Here is a 22,947-nt window from a genome sequence, read left to right as displayed (position 1 = left end):
ATTTATCGATTGTTATTGACAAAGCAATAAATCCATCTCTAAACACCGGTGTTTTCTTCTCTTTTGTTTTGCTAACATTATTTTACATTTTTAACGCCACAAAATGAGCTCTTCCAGGTTTTACTCCAAATTGGCCAAAGAAATTTATCCAAGTAGTACAGTGAAAATATTTCGTAAGGGAAAACCCCCTGTATATATTGAAAAGAAAGCGAAACTAAAAGATGAAAGTAAAATAAAAAGTTTGAAAACTAGTCAGCAGGATAAAAATACAAAAGTTACACAAAAAGCTGATGGTAGTGAAAAAACTATTTTCCAAAATGTTGAGAAACACGAGAAAACTAAAAAACAAGATACGGAAATTTTTTCCCAAGAATATAACGAAAATGTGGTAAAAATACAAATGCTGTCGGAAAATCTACATAAACAACTGTTTCCTGAAAGTACGCGTTCTGTTAGTAAAAATGTGGAAAATAAATTGTTTAAAATGAAAAATGATTTAGATCGTCATGGCATAGATATTAGCAGCACGGAGAGACTGGCTGATGTCAATTTAAAATTGCCACCTTTGAAAGGTAATAATATTGAAGAGCATTTTCTAGAAATTGGTAAAGAATTGGTGAGGCCGTATAAAGAGTTGCTTAAGCCTTTGGTAGAACTTAAATCCTTGCCAATCAAACCCAAAAAATGGGCTTTTCGAGAAGGTTGGACTGTGTATGATCCAGGAAGCGGTGAAGCTACTACGGTGGAATTTCCATTGGAAAATGGTTTAATATTTGATGTAGAAGTTTGCATGAGCGAAGGTGCCATGCCAACATTAGCTACTGCTGTGGGCACTAAATACTGGTATTCTTGGGTAAGTCCACGTTTAGCTGCAGATGTTTTGGAAATGAAAGTCAAACAAAAAATGCCTCATTACACGTCGGCTGAACTGATACCATTGGGGTTGGAGGGTGCTAAAATTGTAATAGGCCATAATGTTTCGTATGATCGGGCGAGACTGAAAGAGCAGTATTTACTGCAAGATTCTAAAGTTCGTTTCTTGGATACCATGTCTTTACATGTGTGCGTAAGTGGTGTCACCAGCTATCAGCGTGCCCTCATGAAATCTAAAAAAGATCCTGCGCCCGAAGATTTGGACTGGTTAAGTCAAAGTTCGTTGAATAGTTTAGGTGAAGTTCATCGTTTGTATTGTGGCGGAGCTGCGATTAGCAAAGAAGAACGTAATATTTTTGTGGAGGGGACTTTAGCAGATGTCCGCCATGATTTCCAGTCTTTGATGACTTATTGTTCTAATGATGTGGCGGCCACTCACAGAATTTTGCAAAAGCTTTTCCCCTTATTTGAAGAGCGTTTTCCACATCCTGTTACTTTGGCGGGCATGTTAGAAATGGGTTCGGCTTATTTGCCGGTCAACAAGAATTGGTTGCGCTACATAAACGAAGCGGATTTAACTTATGAAGACCTTAGTATAGAAGCTAAATATCATTTGGCCAGAAGAGCTGATGAAGCTTGTAGGCTTATGAAAGATGAACAGTATAGACAAAACTTATGGCTGTGGAATGAAGATTGGTCTACACAACAATTAAAACTTAAAGCCACAAAAAGCAAATCCTCAACTAAATTTATGAAAGAAGATTTAAAGTCAGGTGCAAACGAAGATACAGATCTTTCAGATGAAGAAAAACGTTTATATAAAAAATTTCAATATTTATATGATCTGAAAGAACAGTTGCCCGTCCGACGTCCTTTATTACCCGGTTATCCGGCCTGGTATCGTAAATTATGCCAAAAACCACCTAAAGATGGCAGCAATACAGAGTGGACGCCAGGTCCTTCAGAAATTAGTACCGGTATGCAAATAGCACCTAAACTACTGTCTCTATGTTGGGAAGGATTTCCTCTACACTATATCAGAGAACATGGTTGGGGATTTCTGGTGCCTTTCACCTCAAAGACACCATCAACAGAATATGAAAATAACACTACTCCTATACCCATTGAAAAATTAGTGGCCCAATGTCCTATACCCGAATTTGCTCAACTTTATGCTTCGGAACAAGAGAGCGATTACGCTTTTGGTCATTTACAAAAGGAATTGGATAGCAAATTGGGTAAAAGGGAGTTTTATAGCAAAGCCAAGAAAAAAGATCACACAGAAGGTCATTATAAAGGATCCGGAGTTTGGTGCAATCAAATTTTAGATAACTGCTGCCTTTTCCTCAAACTTCCGCACAAAAATGGTAAATCATTAAGAGTTGGCAATCCCTTATCTAGGGACTTTCTTAACAAATTCTCCGACAATGTCTTAAGCAGTGGAGATTCTGAGAGTAATATAGCTAAAAGGGTTATAGAGATAGCCCGCATGATGTCTTATTGGCGCAACAATAGAGATCGTATAATGGGGCAGCTGGTGGTGTGGCAGACACCTGAAGAATTGCCGGAAGATTTAAGAAATAAAAACTATGAATATGGCGCCATATGTCCGCAAGTGGTAGCCTGTGGCACTCTAACACGCAGAGCTATGGAACCTACTTGGATGACGGCCTCAAATTCCCAAAAAGAACGTATAGGTTCAGAATTAAGGGGAATGGTTCAGGCGCCGCCTAACTATCGTATTGTGGGAGCCGATGTTGATTCTCAGGAACTGTGGATTGCTTCTGTATTGGGAGATGCTTATGCATATGGTGTACACGGGGCTACTCCTTTGGGTTGGATGACTTTGAGTGGCACAAAATCGAATGGCACCGACATGCACTCCATAACAGCAAAGGCTGTGGGTATTTCCAGAGATCATGCTAAAGTTATAAACTATGCACGAATTTATGGAGCTGGTCAAAATTTTGCTGAAGGTTTACTGAAGCAATTCAATCCCACATTCTCAGCCACCGAAGCACGTTCGAAAGCCATGAAAATGTTTGCCATAACTAAGGGCAAAAAGATATATAGGCTCAAAGAAGAGTTTCGGGAGGAATATGAAAACAGAAGGCAAGTTTTTATTTTTATATGTATATGAGACGAAACGAAAAAAATATATATTAGTCAATGCATTTTGTTGTTGTATTAGTTTTGTTATATTTTTGTTAGACAAAACGGATGGCTTTTGAAAATTTTTGTTTAACTATTTTTATTATTTTCTAATTCCAGTTATTCGGGTTATGAGGCCTTAAGATTAGCTTCCACCAACAACAAAGCGGTCTATGAAATGTTTGAGAGAGCCTGCTGGGAGGGTGGTACTGAGAGTGCCATGTTCAATCGTCTAGAAGAAATTGCCACTCGAGATGAACCCATTACACCTTTTCTGGGCTGTCGTCTAAGTCGTGCTTTGGAAACACACAATACCTCCGATGAAAATCGTTTTCTACCCACACGCATTAATTGGGTAGTGCAAAGTGGTGCTGTAGATTTTCTCCATCTAATGTTGGTTTCTATGCGTTGGCTTCTGGGTGACAAGGCACGTTTTTGTCTTAGTTTTCACGATGAACTAAGATATTTAGTGGAGGAGAAATATGCATATCAAGCAGCCTTAGCCATGCACATAACAAATTTACTAACACGTTCCTTTTGTTCTTCACGTCTGGGCCTAAAGGATTTGCCCATGTCAGTGGCATTTTTCTCATCCGTTGAGGTTGATAGTGTGTTGCGCAAAGAGTGTACCATGGACTGTAAGACACCCTCAAATCCTCATGGCTTGCATTTGGGTTATGGCATACCACCGGGCGAAAGTTTAAGTATATATGATGCTATTGAAAAGGCTGGAGGCAGTGATTTAAGTAAATGGAAGTGGATAAAATGAATGCAAGATATGTGGATGGCATAAATTGTTGTAACATAATTTACAATATATTGAAGATCATTAGTTTTAAGATATTTTTGTTGATGTTTCTGAAAAACAATTTAATTACATTTATTAATAAAGACGTTATTTAATTATATTTTAAATCTGAAAAATATTTTAGGAAAACAAATCTTTTTTAAGTTTGACTACTAATTCGAAACGGTTAAAAGGTAACGGTAATATTAATTTGAATTATTTCGTTAACTGTAATTTTGCAGTAACGGAGATTACAGCTATTTCGATAACGATAGCTTAGCGTTAAAGGTAGTTGAGCTGCAAGGGTATTTTAGGTATAACGGTAGCTTTGCGGCAACGGTAACCATCCAACCTTATTATTTTCTAATTTATGTATAGAAAGAAAATAACATTTTTAACAAGGCATCAGACCATAGGGGAATATAGAGACGTTACGTAATTGTCAATAAAAGTTTCAATATATTTTCCTAGAAATCCCTTTTGAATCCATGAACAAAGAGTATATTAAACAAGTAAGAGTGCTATATTCGGCTGTGCCGAATCTTAAATACCCTTCACCAAATTATACTTCAAAATTTTAATTTTTTTTCCAGTTGTTTTTTGAATTTTTTGGAAAAAAAAAATTTTTCGATTGTTATTTTAATTTTTTTTTTTTAAATTTAAAATTTTTTTTTTTAAATTTTAATATTTTTTTTTTTTAAATTTTAAAATTTTTATTTTTTTTAAATTTTAAAATTTTTTTTTGTTTTTTATTTTTTTAAAAAAAAATCTGGTTCAAAATTTTTTTCCCGATTTTGACCCATTGTAGGTCCAACTTTCTATGGTCTTATATACATACGTCGTTGCAAATGTCTTTGAAATATCTATCATTAGATATCCATATTGTCTATATTAATGTCTTAGTAATCCAGATATAGGTAAAAAAATAGGTCAAAAATCGAGGTTGTCTTGGTTTTTTCCTCATATCTCAGCCATTTGTGGACCGATTTTGCTGATTTTAAATAGCAAAATTCTCGAAAGCATGTCTGACAGAATTGTTGAAGATTTGGATCCCGAAGATATCTGGGGTCTTCAGAAAACTGATTTCAACAGACAGACAGACGGACATGGCTTAATCGACTCCGCTATCTATAAGGATCCAGAATATATATACTTTATAGGGTCGGAAATGAAAAATGTAGAAATTACAAACGGAATGACAAACTTATATATACCCTTCTCACGAAGGTGAAGGGTATAAAAAGGTATTTAGCAATTTCTAAAGATTTTCCTTAACACTTTGCTAGTCCCCATACAAAAAATGTATGCCGTACGTCCAGTACGGATATCATTTGTGAATCATATGTTATGCACGAGCGTGTAAAAGAAACTTGCTGTGCATAATATAAAAAGGGTTAATTACATGTATAAGCCATTGTATGGTTAATAATACAAACAAAATTCCGAGTAAGGGGATCCCGAGATAAACATTTAGTAAAAATTTCCTAATATTTCTACCAATGATCAACAACCCGAAAATATACATTTAGAAACTTTGAAGGTAAATAACTGAATACTACAAAATATTTCCTGGGTACTTATTTATAAAACAATACATAATTGGGGTATTCACATGGTCTGCTATTAGTCATATTGTCATAATGTCCTAATATATTATAATAGCTGTTGTGTTTAAAACAAAAAAAGTATTATTTTATGACAAAACAATAAACATAGTTCAAATAGTGTTATTAGTTTAGAACTTTTTTGTTTGAAACACAACAAAAATTTGTTTAAACTTCACATGGTCTGCTATTAGTCATATTGTCATAATGTCCTAATATATTATAATAGCTGTTGTGTTTAAAACAAAAAAAAGTATTATTTTATGACAAAACATTAAACATAGTTCAAATAGTGTTATTAGTTTAGAACTTTTTTGTTTGAAACACAACAAAAATTTGTTTAAACTATCAAAATATATTAGGACATTATGACAATATGACCAAATAGTAGACCGTGTGAATACCCCAAATATGTATATATTGTATTAACCAACATTTGCAATGTTTTCAGTGTGACAGCTATTTGACGTCATTCACCAACGATCAATATAGTCTCATGTTCAAATTAACATAATTTTCATATTGAAAAAAAACCGTTAAATTGAACTTTAACTTATTTTCCATGTTTGTTTACTATAATTTAATTGTGATTTACAGTGTAGTTACGGCCTGCACTTACTGACATTTGACAGGTGTTTTTCTCTGTTTGACATTCACTGATGACGTTCTTTTTCTCGCTCTTGTGTGTTAATATCGTGATAAAAATTTTTTTCACTACTTGTAATTTTTACTTAATTAAAACCGATAAAAAAGTTATATATTTTTTAATTTAATTATCTTCAATACATGGAAAATGACTTTCCGTACACAGTTAACAGAATGAGGAAAATCTATTGAATATTTTTCCAACGTGAACAAGAAAATAAGAGAAAAAGAAAAAAAATATACGAAACGGTGTTGTGGTTTTTTGTGTGTGTGAGAGTTGTGTTGTGCCAGTCATATTGACACATCAACCCAAACGACGACGAAAGCCCCAATTTTTCGATTGAATTTCACATGCAAAGACCTTGATGCATAATGCAAAGTTTTTCCACAAAAACTAAAGAAATGTTTATAGTGCGTGCTTTAGAGAAAATCCTTGCCGATAAGGATATTAAACGTTCCCAAAATTCACAATTGAAAAAATCATGCGACACAGCTTTGGAACAAATCAAAGCTGAACTAATCAATGCTGGTCAAATAGCAGAAGGTAACGAGCTCCCTTGTGCTGCACTGCCACTGCCGAAAAACGATGCAGCCAGCATTATAAATGCGGAGACGTATTTTCTGCCATTTGAGTTGGCCTGCAAGAGTCGTTCACCGCGTATTGTGGTGACAGCTTTGGATTGCTTGGAGAAGTTGATAGCATATGGACATCTAACTGGCGCCATTCAGGACTCTTCCAGTCCGGGACATTTGTTAATTGATCGCATTGTCAACACCATATGCGGTTGTTTCAATGGACCACAGACCGACGAATGCGTTCAATTGCAAATCATCAAAGCCTTGCTCACTGTGGTCACCTCACAGCATGTTGAGATTCATGAGGGTACTGTATTGCAGGCAGTACGTACTTGCTATGACATTTACTTGTCGAGTAAAAATTTGGTCAATCAGACAACTGCTTGTGCCACTTTGACTCAAATGTTGGATGTGATATTTTCGCGCATGGAAAATCAAGTGTATGAAGTAGCGGCTCAAGCAGCCCTGGCAGCGGCCGCTGCTAATAATGGCAATAATGATGCAAACACATCGCAAGCTTCGGAGGCCAGTGTAAGTGTGAAAAGTGTAAGTGGTACTGAAGAGGAAACTCCCGAATCGGTGGCAGCTGCTGTAGTAGAGGAAATATTGAATGGTGAGTTAATGTCTGGTTAAGCAGTTTTACTGACCACTATTATCACAATGTAATGTTACGTTTTAACCTACAGTTATACTGACAGTTTATATACAAAAATTATTTTAACACTCAATATAACTATAAGTTATACATAAGACATCGTGATAATTGGGGTGAAAGGAAATTTTAAATTTGGTTTTTAAGGAAAGTATGGAACAATGATAAAGAGTTTCGAGATATACTATGTATATAATTTTTTTTATTCAGAAGCAGAAACAATTAATTTAGTTCTGACGCTTTTAAGCGCACACTGAAAATAACGTCCATTTCTGTTAATAGATTTAATAATTGAAATAGTTTATTTACACCCCAATTTGTATACCCATTACCAAAACTATGGGTGTTATATTGATTTTATCTTTCCATTTGTAACAAATCGATATATTGCTCGTAGACCCACAGAAGGATATATATTCAGGATCCTTATATGTCCATGGAAAATAGTTTTGAAAATATATTTCATATACATATTTTGTTTAAAATAGCATTTTAGTGAATGAATCTAACAAGGTGATACCACTGATATTTTCTAGTAATAGAAAATTCCCAAAAATGACCGGGAGTTTATCAATAATCTAAAATTGGAAATTAGCTTCGAACGGTTAGCCGCAGGGCTAACTGGTTTTGGTTGGTTGCTATTGCCTGGCGTAAGAACCTATTATGCTCACAGAAACAGAAATCTTTCGGATGAATATAAATTCAATTTAAGAAGGGGAAGGGACCTCAAGTACATAAATATGTTATGTAATTTTATGGTTTGAGGCTGTTTTTCAGGGAAAGGTATGGGTCTAATTCATATCATAAAATATACTAAGACTGGAATCGGATACAGATCCTTGTTTGGAATTCCAGTATTATAATGAACATCAACAAAGCGCAAGGGTTGTAACCGAGTGGTTTTGAAGTGGTCAGATCCGAATCGCCAGATCTCAATCCCATATAAAACTTAGGAATCAAAATTATAACTAGATGTGATTATGAGAGAATGAAAAAGTATTGCAATGGAGACAATTGAATCTTTAATTGGTTCAATGCATCGTTTACTGTGAAGCAGTAATAAAATACAAGGGAATCCAATAAAAAACTGAGTTACTATAGGGTGCTATAATTTTACAGTAAACGGTTTTTTTTTTAAAGTGAAACCTAAGTTTCCATTCATTGTCATTAGTCTAATAATGAATACTTTTTAGTTTGTTTTTATACCCTTCACCATAAGTGGCACTGGTGTATATAAGTTTGTCATTCCGATTGTGGATGGGTCCAACATTTCTCCAAGTTTGTTTACCCCTACCAAAAAATTTGACTTGTCGAGTTCATCAAAATATGATGATTTCATCGTTGGAGACAAATCTCTTTCCGCAGAGACATTTCTTCATGTTTGGAAACAAGAAATAGTCACTCGGAGCTAAATCCGCAGAATAGGGTCAAAGAGGAAATGATCCCTAACCTAATTCATGGATTTTTGTCATGGAAACTGCATAAGTGTGTACTCTTTCCTTTCTTGCGGAAAGCTTTCTCATACCTAAGTGATCATTCAAAATTGAAACCACTGAGCCATGTGAGACGCCTATGGCTTCCACAATTTCCCTATTTCCCTTCGGCCACAACGAAATTCAGTAAACCATTTTTTTTACCATTGAAATGTATAGTATTTATGCTTGTTGACAGGAGCATTGTTGCCTTTCAGTTATGTGCCGGGAAATTCAAAAAGTCATGGACTTATTGCACCACCATTGTATATTCTGGATTATTATTTATATTATAGTCAATATTGACATGTACGTCTGTTAGTTGAAACAAAGTTTCCGAAGCCCCCAAATAACTTTCATACATGATTTACTACCTCGATTTTTCACCAAATTTTTTTTTTACAAAATTGTTTACCAACAATTTTATTTATCAATCGACCCTCCTGTACATTCTATAGAAGTAACAAAGCATAGACAATAACTAGATAGGTAACAGAGAGCCAAAAACCTAAGCTTGTTGTCAAAAACCTAATTCATGAGAATGTATTGCATGTATTTTGTTATTGTATCACCCGTATGTGTGAAAAGAGAGTAATTTTTCAATATATATTACTCTCTCCTTCCGTTCTATGTGTTTATTCTATGTAACAAAGTATATATTATTAAAATACTAAAAAAAAATAAAAATTTCATAAGATTTTTTTTGGATATATTAATTGAATATTTGAAAAGTTTCCATTTCCATGTATTGTCATCAATATCAATTCAATTCTATTATAGTATATTATTAAAGGAATTAAACCACTGCACATCAATTCAAATCTATTATAATATATTATTAAAGGAATAAATTCAATTCGATTGAAGTACTAAGGAATTAGGGCTACGAATTAATTAATTTATTTTTATTTATTTGGGGGATTCAAACGGTGCTATTAGGTCGTATTGTCATAATGTCGTAAAATATTTTTTTTAGTTTAAACAAATTCTTGTTGTGCTGCACACAAAAAAATTGTTATTTTATGACATAGTTCTAAAAGTCTTATTAGTTTATATCTTTTTTGTTTGAAACCCAACAAAAATTTATTTAAACTAAAAAAAATATTTTATGACATTATCACAATACGACCTAATAGGAGACCGTTTGAATCCCCCAATTATTTTTTCAACAACCTAGCTTATTGGCCATAATCGGTTATAAATTTTTACTAATTAAAATTATCTAATTAAAATATCAAATTTGTTTTGATATTAAAAAAATAATCAAGACCTTATTCTTTCCTACTACAATTATAATTAGTATTCATTCTTCATAGTAAACCACACTTTCAAACGTAACAAGTTTAGTAAAATTGATAAAATTTTCAAAACTCTGCTTGTCATCTTCTTCTTATCGAAATTTACACACAAAATACTTAACAGCTAGTTAGTTAGCACAAGATTGCTTCATATTCATGGCGCTGTTATTTTATTAACTTTGAAATATTCCATTAAAAAGTTCACATATTTTTTTCTAGCCGCTATTACCGAAGTTCTCAAAGAAACTTCTCCCGAAATTGTCATCAATGATGAAGAGCAAACTGCTGCTACTAATAATAATAATAATAGCAATAGCACCAATAACACCAGCTCTAATAACATATCCACAACTGGTTCTGAAGGTAATGCTAATCACACCTTATCGGACAACAATTTGCACTTAAACTCAGAAGAAAGCGCTGAAATGCATAGCGAAAATGATGCTGTGGTCACAGCTAAATTTACCCACGTTCTACAAAAAGATGCCTTCTTAGTGTTTCGGGCATTGTGTAAATTGTCCATGAAGCCTTTGCCAGAGGGACATCCCGATCCCAAGTCTCATGAATTGAGATCAAAAGTTTTATCTTTACGTTTGCTGTTGTCAATACTACAAAATGCTGGTCCAGTTTTTCGTTCCAACGAGATGTTCATCATGGCCATTAAACAGTATTTATGTGTAGCCTTGTCCAAAAATGGTGTAAGTTTGGTGCCTGAGGTATTTGAGCTGTCATTGTCGATATTTGTGGCCCTGTTGTCCAACTTTAAAATACATTTGAAGAAACAAATTGAGGTATTTTTCAAGGAAATTTTCTTAAATATTTTGGAGGCCACTTCCAGTTCGTTTGAACACAAATGGATGGTTATACAAGCGTTGACACGTATTTGTGCTGATGCCCAATCGGTGGTGGATATCTATGTAAATTACGATTGTGATTTTCAAGCGGCAAATCTCTTTGAACGCCTGGTAAATGATTTATCGAAAATTGCTCAAGGCAGACAAGCTCTGGAGTTGGGTGCTAATCCCATGGAAGAGAAATCAATGCGTATCAGAGGCTTAGAATGTTTAGTTTCCATACTAAAGTGCATGGTAGAGTGGAGCCAGGATTTGTATGTCAATCCAAATATGCCCTCACTAAATGCCCATGAAGGTACAGCTCATAATCGTTCCGCCAACTCTGCTGATTTACAATCACCCACAGATAATACAGATGCTATATCTCAAATACGTTCTACGCATGGCGGCTCCAGCCACAGTTTAAACTCATATGGCAGTGTTAAAAATTCAGAAGTTCTTGATCTGCCTGAAGCTCTGGAGGAAAGAAAAATGCGCAAGGAGGTCATGGAAGCTGGCATTGAGATATTCAATCGTAAGCCTAAAAAGGGAGTACAATTTCTGCAAGATAAAAAACTATTGGGGGTCACACCCAAGGATATAGCCAAATGGCTGCACGAGGATGAACGTTTAGACAAGACTATCATAGGCAATTTCATAGGAGAGAATGATGATCATTCGAAAGAAGTTATGTGTGCTTATATAGACGCTTTTGAATTTCACAATCTTGAAGTGGTTTCTGCTTTGCGTATGCTTTTGGAGGAATTCCGTTTGCCCGGAGAAGCCCAAAAGATCGATCGTCTTATGGAGAAATTTGCCAGTCGTTATTGTGAATGCAATCCCAATAATCCGCTATTCCAAAGTGCAGATACTGTGTATGTTTTGGCCTTTTCCATTATAATGTTGACTACCGATTTACATTCACCACAGGTGAAAAATAAAATGACTAAAGAGCAATATATAAAACTTAATCAAGGTGTTAGTGATAGCCGAGATGATCTACCCGTCGACTATTTGTCCTCAATATATGACGAAATTGCCGGTCATGAAATAAAAATGAAAAACACGGTGGTTAATAAACCGGGCAAACAAATTATTGCCAACGAAAAACGACGCAAACTTTTGTGGAATATGGAAATGGAGGCCATATCGACGGCGGCCAAAAATCTTATGGAATCTGTTTCGCATGTAAAGTCACCTTTCACATCGGCCAAACATTTGGAGCATGTGCGGCCCATGTTCAAAATGGCCTGGACTCCCTTCTTGGCAGCCTTTTCGGTGGGCCTACAGGACTGTGATGATCCCGAAATAGCTTGTCTCTGCTTGGATGGTATACGCTGTGCCATACGTATCGCTTGTATTTTCCACATGACCTTAGAACGAGACGCTTATGTGCAGGCCTTGGCTAGATTTACACTGCTCACCGCTAACTCGCCCATCAATGAAATGAAGGCTAAAAATATTGATACCATTAAGACACTAATAATGGTTGCTCACACTGATGGCAATTATTTGGGCTCCAGTTGGTTGGATATTGTGAAATGCATTAGTCAATTAGAATTGGCGCAACTAATTGGCACCGGGGTACGACCGAAATTCTTATCTGGTGCTCAGACCACTCTTAAGGATTCGCTGAATCCCAGTGTTAAGGAGCATATTGGCCAGACAAGTAGCCAAAGTGTTGTGGTAGCTGTGGATCGTATTTTTACGGGTTCCATACGTTTGGATGGTGATGCTATTGTGGATTTTGTAAAGGCTTTGTGTCAGGTAAGAGGAAAAGTGTGTTTGGTTTTTATTTAATTTTCACCATGCAGATAATGTTCTTTTCATTTGAAATTTGCCAAACACCTCTAAAATTTTTCATTCCAACCAATCTCTTTTTCAGGTCTCAATCGAAGAATTACACAATACCCAGCCACGCATGTTTTCGTTACAGAAAATAGTGGAAATTTCCTACTACAACATGGAGCGTATACGTTTGCAGTGGTCTCGCATTTGGCAAGTGCTGGGTGAACACTTTAACACTGTTGGCTGTAATACCAATGAAGAAATTTCCTTCTTTGCCTTGGATTCGTTGCGTCAATTGTCGATGAAATTTATGGAAAAAGGTGAATTTGCAAATTTCCGTTTCCAAAAGGATTTTCTGCGGCCATTTGAACATATAATGAAAAAGAATCAATCACCTGCCATACGAGACATGGTGGTGCGTTGTGTAGCCCAAATGGTTAATTCGCAAGCTCGCAATATTAAGTCTGGTTGGAAAAACATTTTCTCCATTTTTCATTTGGCAGCGGGAGATCATGAGGAAGCTATAGTTGAGTTGGCTTTTCAAACGACCGGCAAAATAATAGGGGAGTTATATCAAAAGCAATTTGCTGTTATGGTAGACTCCTTCCAGGATGCTGTCAAATGTTTATCGGAATTTGCCTGCAATGCCCGTTTTCCCGACACAAGTATGGAGGCTATTCGTTTGGTGAGAACATGTGCTTTGTGTGTACATGAATCACCGCAACTGTTTGCCGAACATGCTGGCATGGAGAATGATATTTCGGTGGCAGAAGAAGATCGTGTTTGGGTCAGAGGCTGGTTCCCCATGTTGTTTTCTTTGTCGTGCGTGGTGAATCGCTGTAAATTGGATGTGAGAACCCGAGGATTGACAGTGCTCTTTGAGATTGTTAAAACCCATGGAGACAGCTTTAAGCCTAATTGGTGGAAGGATTTGTTTAATGTGATTTTCCGTATTTTCGACAACATGAAACTACCGGAACATGTAACAGAGAAATCTGAATGGATGACCACCACCTGCAATCATGCTTTATATGCCATTATTGATGTATTTACGCAATACTTTGATGTCTTGGGTCATCTATTGTTGGAAGACCTGTTTGCTCAGTTACACTGGTGTGTTCAGCAGAATAACGAGCAGTTGGCCAGATCTGGCACAAATTGTTTAGAGAATTTGGTTATATCGAATGGTTTTAAATTCAATGAAGCTACCTGGGATAAAACTTGCCAATGTATACTGGATATATTTAATGCTACGCTGCCAGGAGAGTTGTTGTCATGGCGTCCAAATCCCCAGCTACAACAACAAATGCAGTTACAGCAGCAACCACACCACCAGACACATCAAGGTCAAGTACAGTATCAAACAGCAGCTCATAATAATCCTCAAACTCCCCACTTACGCAAAGGTTCGCATCCTCGTGTGAACGATACTCTAAATCGTTCATATTCTCAACATTCCGTTTATAGTAATTCGGGAAGTTATGATGATGATCACACCCATCAATCCCACCATCATCATCAGCAACAGCAATCGTTGCACCACCACCAACATCCGCATGCCACTCCCCAACATCCAATTGTTCCACAAAATCCGGCTTTGTTTGAAAGTCTCAATATCAAATGTGTTGTACAACTAGAGCTGATACAAACTGTTGATAACATCATCTTTTTCCCGGCCACCTCCCGTAAAGAAGATGCTGAAACATTGGCGCAGGCCGCCGCAGATTTAACAGGCAATCTAACTACTCACCCCATGCTTGATTGTCAACGTGAAGAGCAGGGCATGTACAGCTATTTACGTACACGCCAACTACTTACGTTGGCCGATTGTCTAATGCAATCCCATCGCTTTGGCAAACGTTTTAATGCTGATCAGGAACAACGTAATATATTGTGGCGTGCTGGTTTTAAGGGTTCCATCAAACCGAATTTATTAAAACAAGAAACCGCCTCATTGGCCTGTGTGCTCAGAATCTTCTTTAAAATGTATGGCGACGAGAATAGACGCAGCGATTGGCCAGGCATCGAACAGGAATTAGTGCAAGTGTGTAAAGAAGCATTAACATATTTCCTTAGTTTACAAAGTGAAGCTCATCGTGATGCATGGACATCGCTGTTATTGCTAATTTTGACAAGATTACTTAAAATGTCCGATGCAAGGGTAAGTTCAATTTTAATATTCTTGTTCTTCAAATTTTATTTTAAAACAATTGCTTTAGTTATATTTTAGTTAAAACTAAAGTTTTTTTCCAAGGAAAACATAAAATTCATAATATTATTCTCCTTTACAATTCCATATTATATTTTTTTTATTTATATAAAAAACTAGGGATTTCAGTAAGATTTTCCAAAAGATGCTTTTAATTTTATTCAATAGTTATATCCCTATTGCACATATAATTCCAAAAAGAAATATAAAATTCCTCTTTCTACACCTATCACATACATATGGGCAATTCCATATCATCGTACGTGACATTTGTACGCCTATAGAATGGAATAGATTTTGCAAAAATAAGAGCATCTGAAAAATAATTTGGTCTTTATGTTCCATTCAGATGGTACTGTATTTTAAAATAATAAAAAGTTCTTTCGAAATATTGTTGTCCAAAATATTGAGCGATGTAAGGGTATATCGTACGTGACATAAAACGGAACTCATTTTGAGGAACATGTAGAAATATGCGAAAATATTCGAATCGTGAGTGGCGTTATGTTTTCTTTTAATTTCTTACACTAAACGAAATATTTTTCCTTTACAATCCGTCATATTTAAATGAAAATAATCTTTGGATGATTTTATAATAAATAAAATATAATATCGTACGTAACATACCGTACGTGATAGATTCTTCTCTTATAATAAAACAATATATATTCTGTAAATATATGTATACAAAAACCATGGTACAAAAACTAAAAAAATTAATAGAAAATATACATTCGGTTTGAATAAACAATTTGACAATAGCAAAAAACAATGGCGCATATTCATAAACGATCACCAAGTGTTGACTTTTTTAAGTACCTATTTAAGCTATTCACAATTGGTTACTTTCAGCACAATTAGTTAGCACTTAATCATGGGTAAAGTTGTAACTAAATGCCAACTACTAATACATTCAAAAAACAGCTGATTGATTTAATTTTAATACCATGTTCACACGACGGCATTATTCGTCATTCACGCTCTCATTCGTCATTCAACCCCCAATTACGAACTGAATTACATGATTCGCCATACAAAATTTCAAGTGCGAATTACCTTGTTCGTACGTAATTCAGTTTGAATTACCTTATGAATTACGAACGAATGACTGTCATCTCTAATTTTTATCGATTATTTATGTATCAAAATCAGCTGTCTAAACAAAAATGTCAAAACAAAATAAAGAAAAAGATTTTTGTATTAAATAAATAAATTAAAAGAAATAAAAAGTCTGATTAAAGTTAAATTCATTTGTAGAAGTAGCAGCTCTGCCATTCTTTCAGCCCACACCTCTAATAAAGCCCGCTCGCTGCCCTGGTCCCACTTGCTTGCACTTTTTCTTTTTTCTAATAATGAAAATAATAATTAAATTATATTTGTTTAATTAATAATGCTACAATTTTATGTTTTTACTTACCTTTTTTATCCATTGCCAAATTACAAATTTAAAATTCGCACCAAACAAACAAAATAAACAAAAAAACAAAACATATAAACAGAAGAAAAAAACAAGAAGAAGAAGAAATAAATAAATGTCAAACTGAATTACGAATGTTGTCGTGTAAACAGGTTGATTCGCAATCGTAATTCAAAACGCGAATTAAGTAATTCGGACTGGTCGTGAAAATAATCTAGAGATGTGTTTTTTTTTGTCAACAACATTCTATTGAAAAATTTAATTTTACATGCCCTTATTTTAATTGATTTGCATACAAATTACAACTATAAATTTTGTATGTACTTTTTAGAGAACAAAAATAGTTTTTTAATAGCTTTATAAGCCTTTTAAATAATTACAATATATATCGATTGACATATTATCGACATTTTGATTTCTCTACATGTCAAATCAGTAACTAAGCTAGTTATGAATTGTGAATAAGATCTACAACTATCTATGAACTATTTTTTAGTTTATTTTTGTCTTTAAAACGTTGTAATATGATCTAAACACTTTCACATAGTAACATTTGATTATTTTCTTCTATTCAAATCATCTTGAAAAAAAGGTTAAAGGGTTTTTGTTTTTTCAGTCGTGGTCATGACGATTCTCATGGAATTGCCCATATGTAGATTACTTTTATACCCTTCACCATGAATGGAAAGGATATACACCATGAGTGGTAAGGATATACAATAAGTTTGTTAGAAAATAACTTACATATATGGTTGATACATCAATATGTCCGCTATAGACCTGGTTGGTTTGCTATTTAAATTCGGAAAAATCAGCCCACAAACGTCTGAGATATAAGAAAAAATCCTACTACGATTTTTTACCTATACGGGATTAATTCATTAACATAGACAAACAATAAAAAATTACATGTTTTATCTATTTTTATACCCTTCAACATGCCATGTCCGTTTGTGCGTCTGTATGTTGAAATCAACTTTCCGTAGCCCCCAAATATCTTACATACTTGATTCATACATCAATATATCGGAAAATCGGTCCATAAATGGCTGAGATATAAGGAAAAACTGGGATAACCTCGATTTTTGGACTATTTTTGATCTATATCTGGATTACTAAGTCATTAACATAGACAATATGGATATCCAATGATAGATATTTCAAAGTCCATTGCAACGATGTATGTATATAAGGCTACTACAGTAAGTTGGAATTTTTTTTGTCACCAAAAATATTTTTTGGTCATAAATTTAAAAAAAAAAAATTGGGAAAAAACTTTTTTAAAAAAAATTAAAAAATAATTTCGAAAATAAAAATTAAAAAAAAAAAATTGAAAACCAATTTTAAAAAAATGGAATTTTTAAAAATTTTATTTTAAAGTATAATTTGGTGAAGGGTATAAGATTCGGTACAGCCGAATATAGCTCTCTTACTTGTTTTTACTAATTTTATTAGAAATGTGTTCGAAGAAAGCCATTCTGTAATTACGAAAATCAACAATAGAAATGTAATAAACGTTTTAAACGTTAAAAACTGAAATATTCATTCCATTTTTTTTTTTGCTGTCGACGTGACTTTGTGTCGACAACGACTTACATAAAGGGGTGATTGTGTTGAACATGATTGTATGTTGGCCATTTTTAAAATTGAATGTAACAAACGCTAAATGGATTCAAAAATCGATTAATAAGCATTTTTCCAGTAAATATTAATCACCCTTATCGTGGTTAACGTAAACATCATATGCCTACGACTGTTTCGTACTAGATTAAAGATAAAATGCAAACTGTTTCTTTAATCTAGTACGAAACTGTCGTTGGCGTATGACGTTTACGCCAACCACGATAAGGGGGAATATTTTAAACTTTTTATGTTATATAATGAAAGAAACAATACAATACAATTCTGATTCTCAAAATTAGTTCAAAGTCTGACAATTTCGAACCAAAAAATTTGATGGAAAACCCGTTCTTAAGAAGGTGTGTTATTTATTTACCAATGCCGTATAACTAGTTCCGAGGGTGACTATATAAAGTATAAATCATTGAATAAAGTAAGAACTGGTTCGAACCATTACTGGCTAAAATTTTTTAAATATTTATAATTCAGAAAAACATACTTAATCAGGTATGTGATGGAAATCTATTTCGAAAAAGGAAACGATAAGGAAAAGGATGTAATGTATTTATTATTATTTTATTTATTAACTATATTTTTAAAAAAAAAACAATATTAGCTATAATTAATGTTCTTTTAATTTACAGTTTGCTACGCACGTCTCTAACTATTATGCTTTATTATGTGAATTAATGTGTTTCGACTTGAAGCCCGAATTACGAAGTGTCCTTAGGCGTGTATTTTTACGTATTGGTCCAGTGTTTAATATATTAAATGTAAAATAGTGGTACTGATACCATAACTACTACAACCAATTCCATTAAAATTCGACTTTAAATTTTAAAATAAAATTATATATATATATAAAATAATAAACAATTTTCGAGAGATTTACGAAATACATGCGAAATACTATTCAAATTAAAACAATTGTTTTTTAAACAAATAAATTATTATACAATTTATATACATACATATATTTATTTATCCTTTATATTATTATTATTATTATATAATCTATACAATTCAATAAAATATTGTAAATTGGTCATTTAAAGAAAAATAGTACATTAAACATGTAACATGTATTAAAAAAAAAGGTTTATGTTCTGGTATTGCAATATAACTGAAATTTTTAATTTCAATTTATTATTTAATCTATTGTTTTTTTTTTGTTTTGTTTGTTGTGTATGTTTCAAAGAATTCCTTTAGTTTTTAGTCATAAGTCCAAATTTAATAAAGATTGTAAAAAAATGAAGTTTGTTTAAAATTTGTAAAATCAATAACAACTTATTAAAATATGTTTAAATTTTTCTAATTTCAAAATATAAAAATAACTAGTTCTAGAACGAGTGTAATCTAAAGCACTTCCCAGCAGTTCTAGAAGACTATCCAGAACTAACGATTTTACCTATCATTTAGGTTGACAGCTAGTTATATAACTAGCTACGTGACTAGTTATTTTAGCACGTGGATGTCCTAATCAGGGGTTCAATTGATCCTTTTGGATTACAATAAGACTGTCTGATAGATGGTCAAAAGTAGTCAACGCATTGGATTCACATACCGGTTACATGGATTCAGTTAACTTACAAGCTACCTAACTGTCAACATAAGTAGTTATTTTAACATGTACGGATGCTAATTGAGCTCAAAAATTCTGTCCAATAGCCGATTGTTTGTAAGTGAGTAAGTGACTACACTTTTGACTACTTAGAGACACTTAAGTGACAATTGTCTGCACCAGAGATTACATGTGATGTATAAAGTAACCAATTGACCCAAAATGTATAAATTGGAATCAGCCAAGTGGTCAGACATTAGTGACAATTACTGTCCATAACGAATACATTGACTATTTGCTTAACTGCTGAGTTTAGATTTATTGAATGCCAGTATTGGAACTTGTGAGGCCGCAATTACTTCTAGAACTTTTTCTATGGAATGCTATATCTATAGAAATATTATAGAAACATTAAACCAAAAATCACGAACGGAAAACCTAGTTCCAGAACTGTTCCTAAGAATGTGTGTTTGCTTCCTAAAGCTTCTCTAGAACTAATTTCGAGTGTGGCAATTTCAAACGAAAAACCATTGATTAAATAAATTAGCACCTTAACGCTTTTATATGTACAGTTCTGGAGGTGACAATTTCAAATAAGAATCATTGGTACCAATACCAAATAAGAACGAGTACTGGCTGTATGCATGCGTTCTAGAACTAGTTGTGGAACTAATATTTTTGATCAGTGGAATATTGAAATAAATTTAAATTATAATAATCAGTCCAATTATGAAAAAAAAATTTTTCCTATTCAAATTCTATGTTAAAAAAAAGAAAAGGGGAATTTTTTTCATAATTGGGCTGAATTTAAAAATTGATTGAAATAAAACTTAAGATTATATGTTGAAAAATTTAAAGGAGTTTCTTTTTTTTAACGAATTTTTGCCTCTCAAACTCGAATAAAAGTTTAGTGCAAACGAAACACATTTTTGGAAATTCTTGTGTGCTTTGAAACTTTTTTTTATAAAAAATTTTGAATTTGAAGATAAAATCATACAAAATTAAATTGAGATTTTTATTGCAAATTAACAATCAGTTTCTGTATAACAAGCCTGCATTTTGAGTGAATATTTTACATGTATGTATTTTTTTTGTTTTTTTTACAAAAAAATATGGAAACTGGCAGTAAAGCTTTTAATTTAAAATTTAATGCAGAGTAAATTCTTTCATAAAATCTACAGAAAGTATTGTTGTTTAATTTTTATAAAATATTTAAACGATTTTGAGATTCGAGATGAGATTTGGCCTCAAAGAACAGTTTATATATAATTAGCCTTATTATCCGTTCATATAAATATATATATACATCTACATATACGCATATTAACCATTTATTAATCTTTACTTCATCTACTTATATTAGACTAGTCTAAAACGAACTATTAATCTTTCTATATTTTGCACTAATAAACATTTTCTATACTAAATAGTGTAATTGTTAAGAAAATTTCTCACACATTTATTTTCCATAAAAATAGGAAAACCTTCTTATTTGCTTCTAAAATCCCTGTGTAAAAAATAAGAAATTCAATCAAGATCGATCAGTATACAAACTAGAAAATTTATTAATATATGAAAAATAAAAAGAAAATACCTATAATAAATTACAAAACCCAAAGTGTGTGATTTTGTGTGACTTGTTAATAATAAAATTTGTTGAATGAAAAATTTACAACACCAAAAAAAAAACTGTCCATAGTTTTGTTGTCTTTATTGTGTATTTCAATTCATGGAGAATTTAAACAAAAAAATAAGTTATTTCTGGTTAATAACAATAGCAAAAACTATAAATATTTAAAAATAATGATTAAATAAATATATACATACACACACATACTACATACATACATATATATAAATATATAGAGTGAATAATAAAAATAATTATAATTATAACAATAAAATTAGTAATAATAATAACAATAAAATGTATATTACATAGTAAAAGTGAAATTTATTTAAATAAAAATGATTATTCTTACAATAAAATTATTTTAAAAACAACATCTTGAGAATAGTTTTATATTTTAATGTAAATTAACAATTACAATGAAATTCCACAGCAATAAGTTAATTTATTTAAAATAAGTTGGAGTAGAGGTGCCACATGCAACTCTACATAAATTTTATTACAAAACGCAACAAAACAACATTTTGCATGCAATATACGAAAAAACGTACAAATTTGTCAAAGGGGGCAAGGTTTGTGGAACTTCTGAGGAGTAAATAAAGGCTTTTTATGTAAGTATTTGATATTGTTGAAAACCTTAGGACTTCAAGATTGATATTTTAGTAAAATTATAATTTTATAAATTTTTCGGACAACATTTACCTTAAAAACTAAAAAAATTATAATATTGTGATTTTCCACAAAGAAAAATATAAAATTTTAACGGTTAAAGATACATATAACAAAATTTGGAATTTTTGACATTTTTTTATTTTCAAATTACAAAATTCCTAAAACGGGGAAAATGTGTTCCAAAAACTGAGTGTTAAAGCGGTCATAGTAAAATAACTTTGTAAGTAAGAAACATATAGGATTATACAAAACCTAAATTTTTTTTTAAAATTGGAAAAGTTTGGATAGTTCTGGCGAGGTCCGCTGAAGTGAGCCAATTTTTACTTTGCATGATTTTGCATTAAGTTCGCTTTCCGGGTCATATAAAAATTGTATATCAAGCCCTTAGCGCCAAATTATCGTAAGCGACAAAACACAAATTTTACAGGAGAAAAACTTTTTTTGATTATTTATAAATTTATCGGTAACAACAACTTTTAAATTTTTTTTCATTTGAAATACATATTTTATCGAAACTTAGTTCTTTTTTGCCAAAAAATTAGCGAAAAATCGCCATTTTAAAATTGTTGAAAATATAATTTTCAAATGCGAATATCTCCTAAGCTTAAGATATAATTGATAGCTACAACTAAGTTTTTTGTAGTGCTCGATGAGAAGATTCTATATGTGTATTTTTGAAATCTACATGTCAAATCAGTAACTAAGCTAGTTATGAATTGTGAATAAGATCTACAACTATCTATGAACTATTTTTTAGTTTCTGTTTTACTAGTTCCGACTTTAGATATGATTTATGAATATGCGCCAATCAGATTCAAATTCATTTCATACTACAAGCTAATTGGGAGCCTAGTTTTCGCTGCAATTTTATCCTAACATTAAAAAAATAAATGTAATCAGTTTAAACTATTATTTTTGTCTTTAAAACGTTGTAATATGATCTAAACACTTTCACATAGTAACATTTGATTATTTTCTTCTATTCAAATCATCTTGAAAAAAAGGTTAAAGGGTTTTTGTTTTTTCAGTCGTGGTCATGACGATTCTCATGGAATTGCCCATATGTAGATTACTTTTATACCCTTCACCATGAATGGAAAGGATATACACCATGAGTGGTAAGGATATACAATAAGTTTGTTAGAAAATAACTTACATA

At 32.7% G+C, this 22,947-nt stretch overlaps 2 protein-coding genes across 2 annotated transcripts; both read left to right on the top strand.

The window, feature by feature from the left end:
- Nucleotides 1-93: 93 nt before the first annotated feature.
- Nucleotides 94-3,965, top strand: tam (DNA polymerase gamma, catalytic subunit tam). The gene is made up of 2 exons (XM_065501195.1): nt 94-2,985; nt 3,145-3,965. Exons 1-2 carry the CDS (start codon nt 104-106, stop codon nt 3,791-3,793), a joined length of 3,531 nt encoding a protein of 1,176 aa, XP_065357267.1. The 5' UTR covers nt 94-103; the 3' UTR covers nt 3,794-3,965.
- Nucleotides 3,966-6,088: 2,123 nt separating this feature from the next.
- On the top strand, nt 6,089-21,490 carry Sec71 (ADP ribosylation factor guanine nucleotide exchange factor Sec71). The gene is made up of 4 exons (XM_065499542.1): nt 6,089-7,249; nt 10,278-12,658; nt 12,777-14,840; nt 18,570-21,490. Exons 1-4 carry the CDS (start codon nt 6,433-6,435, stop codon nt 18,705-18,707), a joined length of 5,400 nt encoding a protein of 1,799 aa, XP_065355614.1. The 5' UTR covers nt 6,089-6,432; the 3' UTR covers nt 18,708-21,490.
- Nucleotides 21,491-22,947: the final 1,457 nt, after the last annotated feature.

This window comes from Calliphora vicina, chromosome 2 (assembly GCF_958450345.1).
Source record: "Calliphora vicina chromosome 2, idCalVici1.1, whole genome shotgun sequence".
Classification (NCBI taxonomy): Eukaryota; Metazoa; Arthropoda; class Insecta; order Diptera; family Calliphoridae; genus Calliphora; species Calliphora vicina.
The sequence above is the reverse complement of the archived record's forward strand: the minus strand, read 5'-3'. Positions and strand labels throughout refer to the sequence as shown.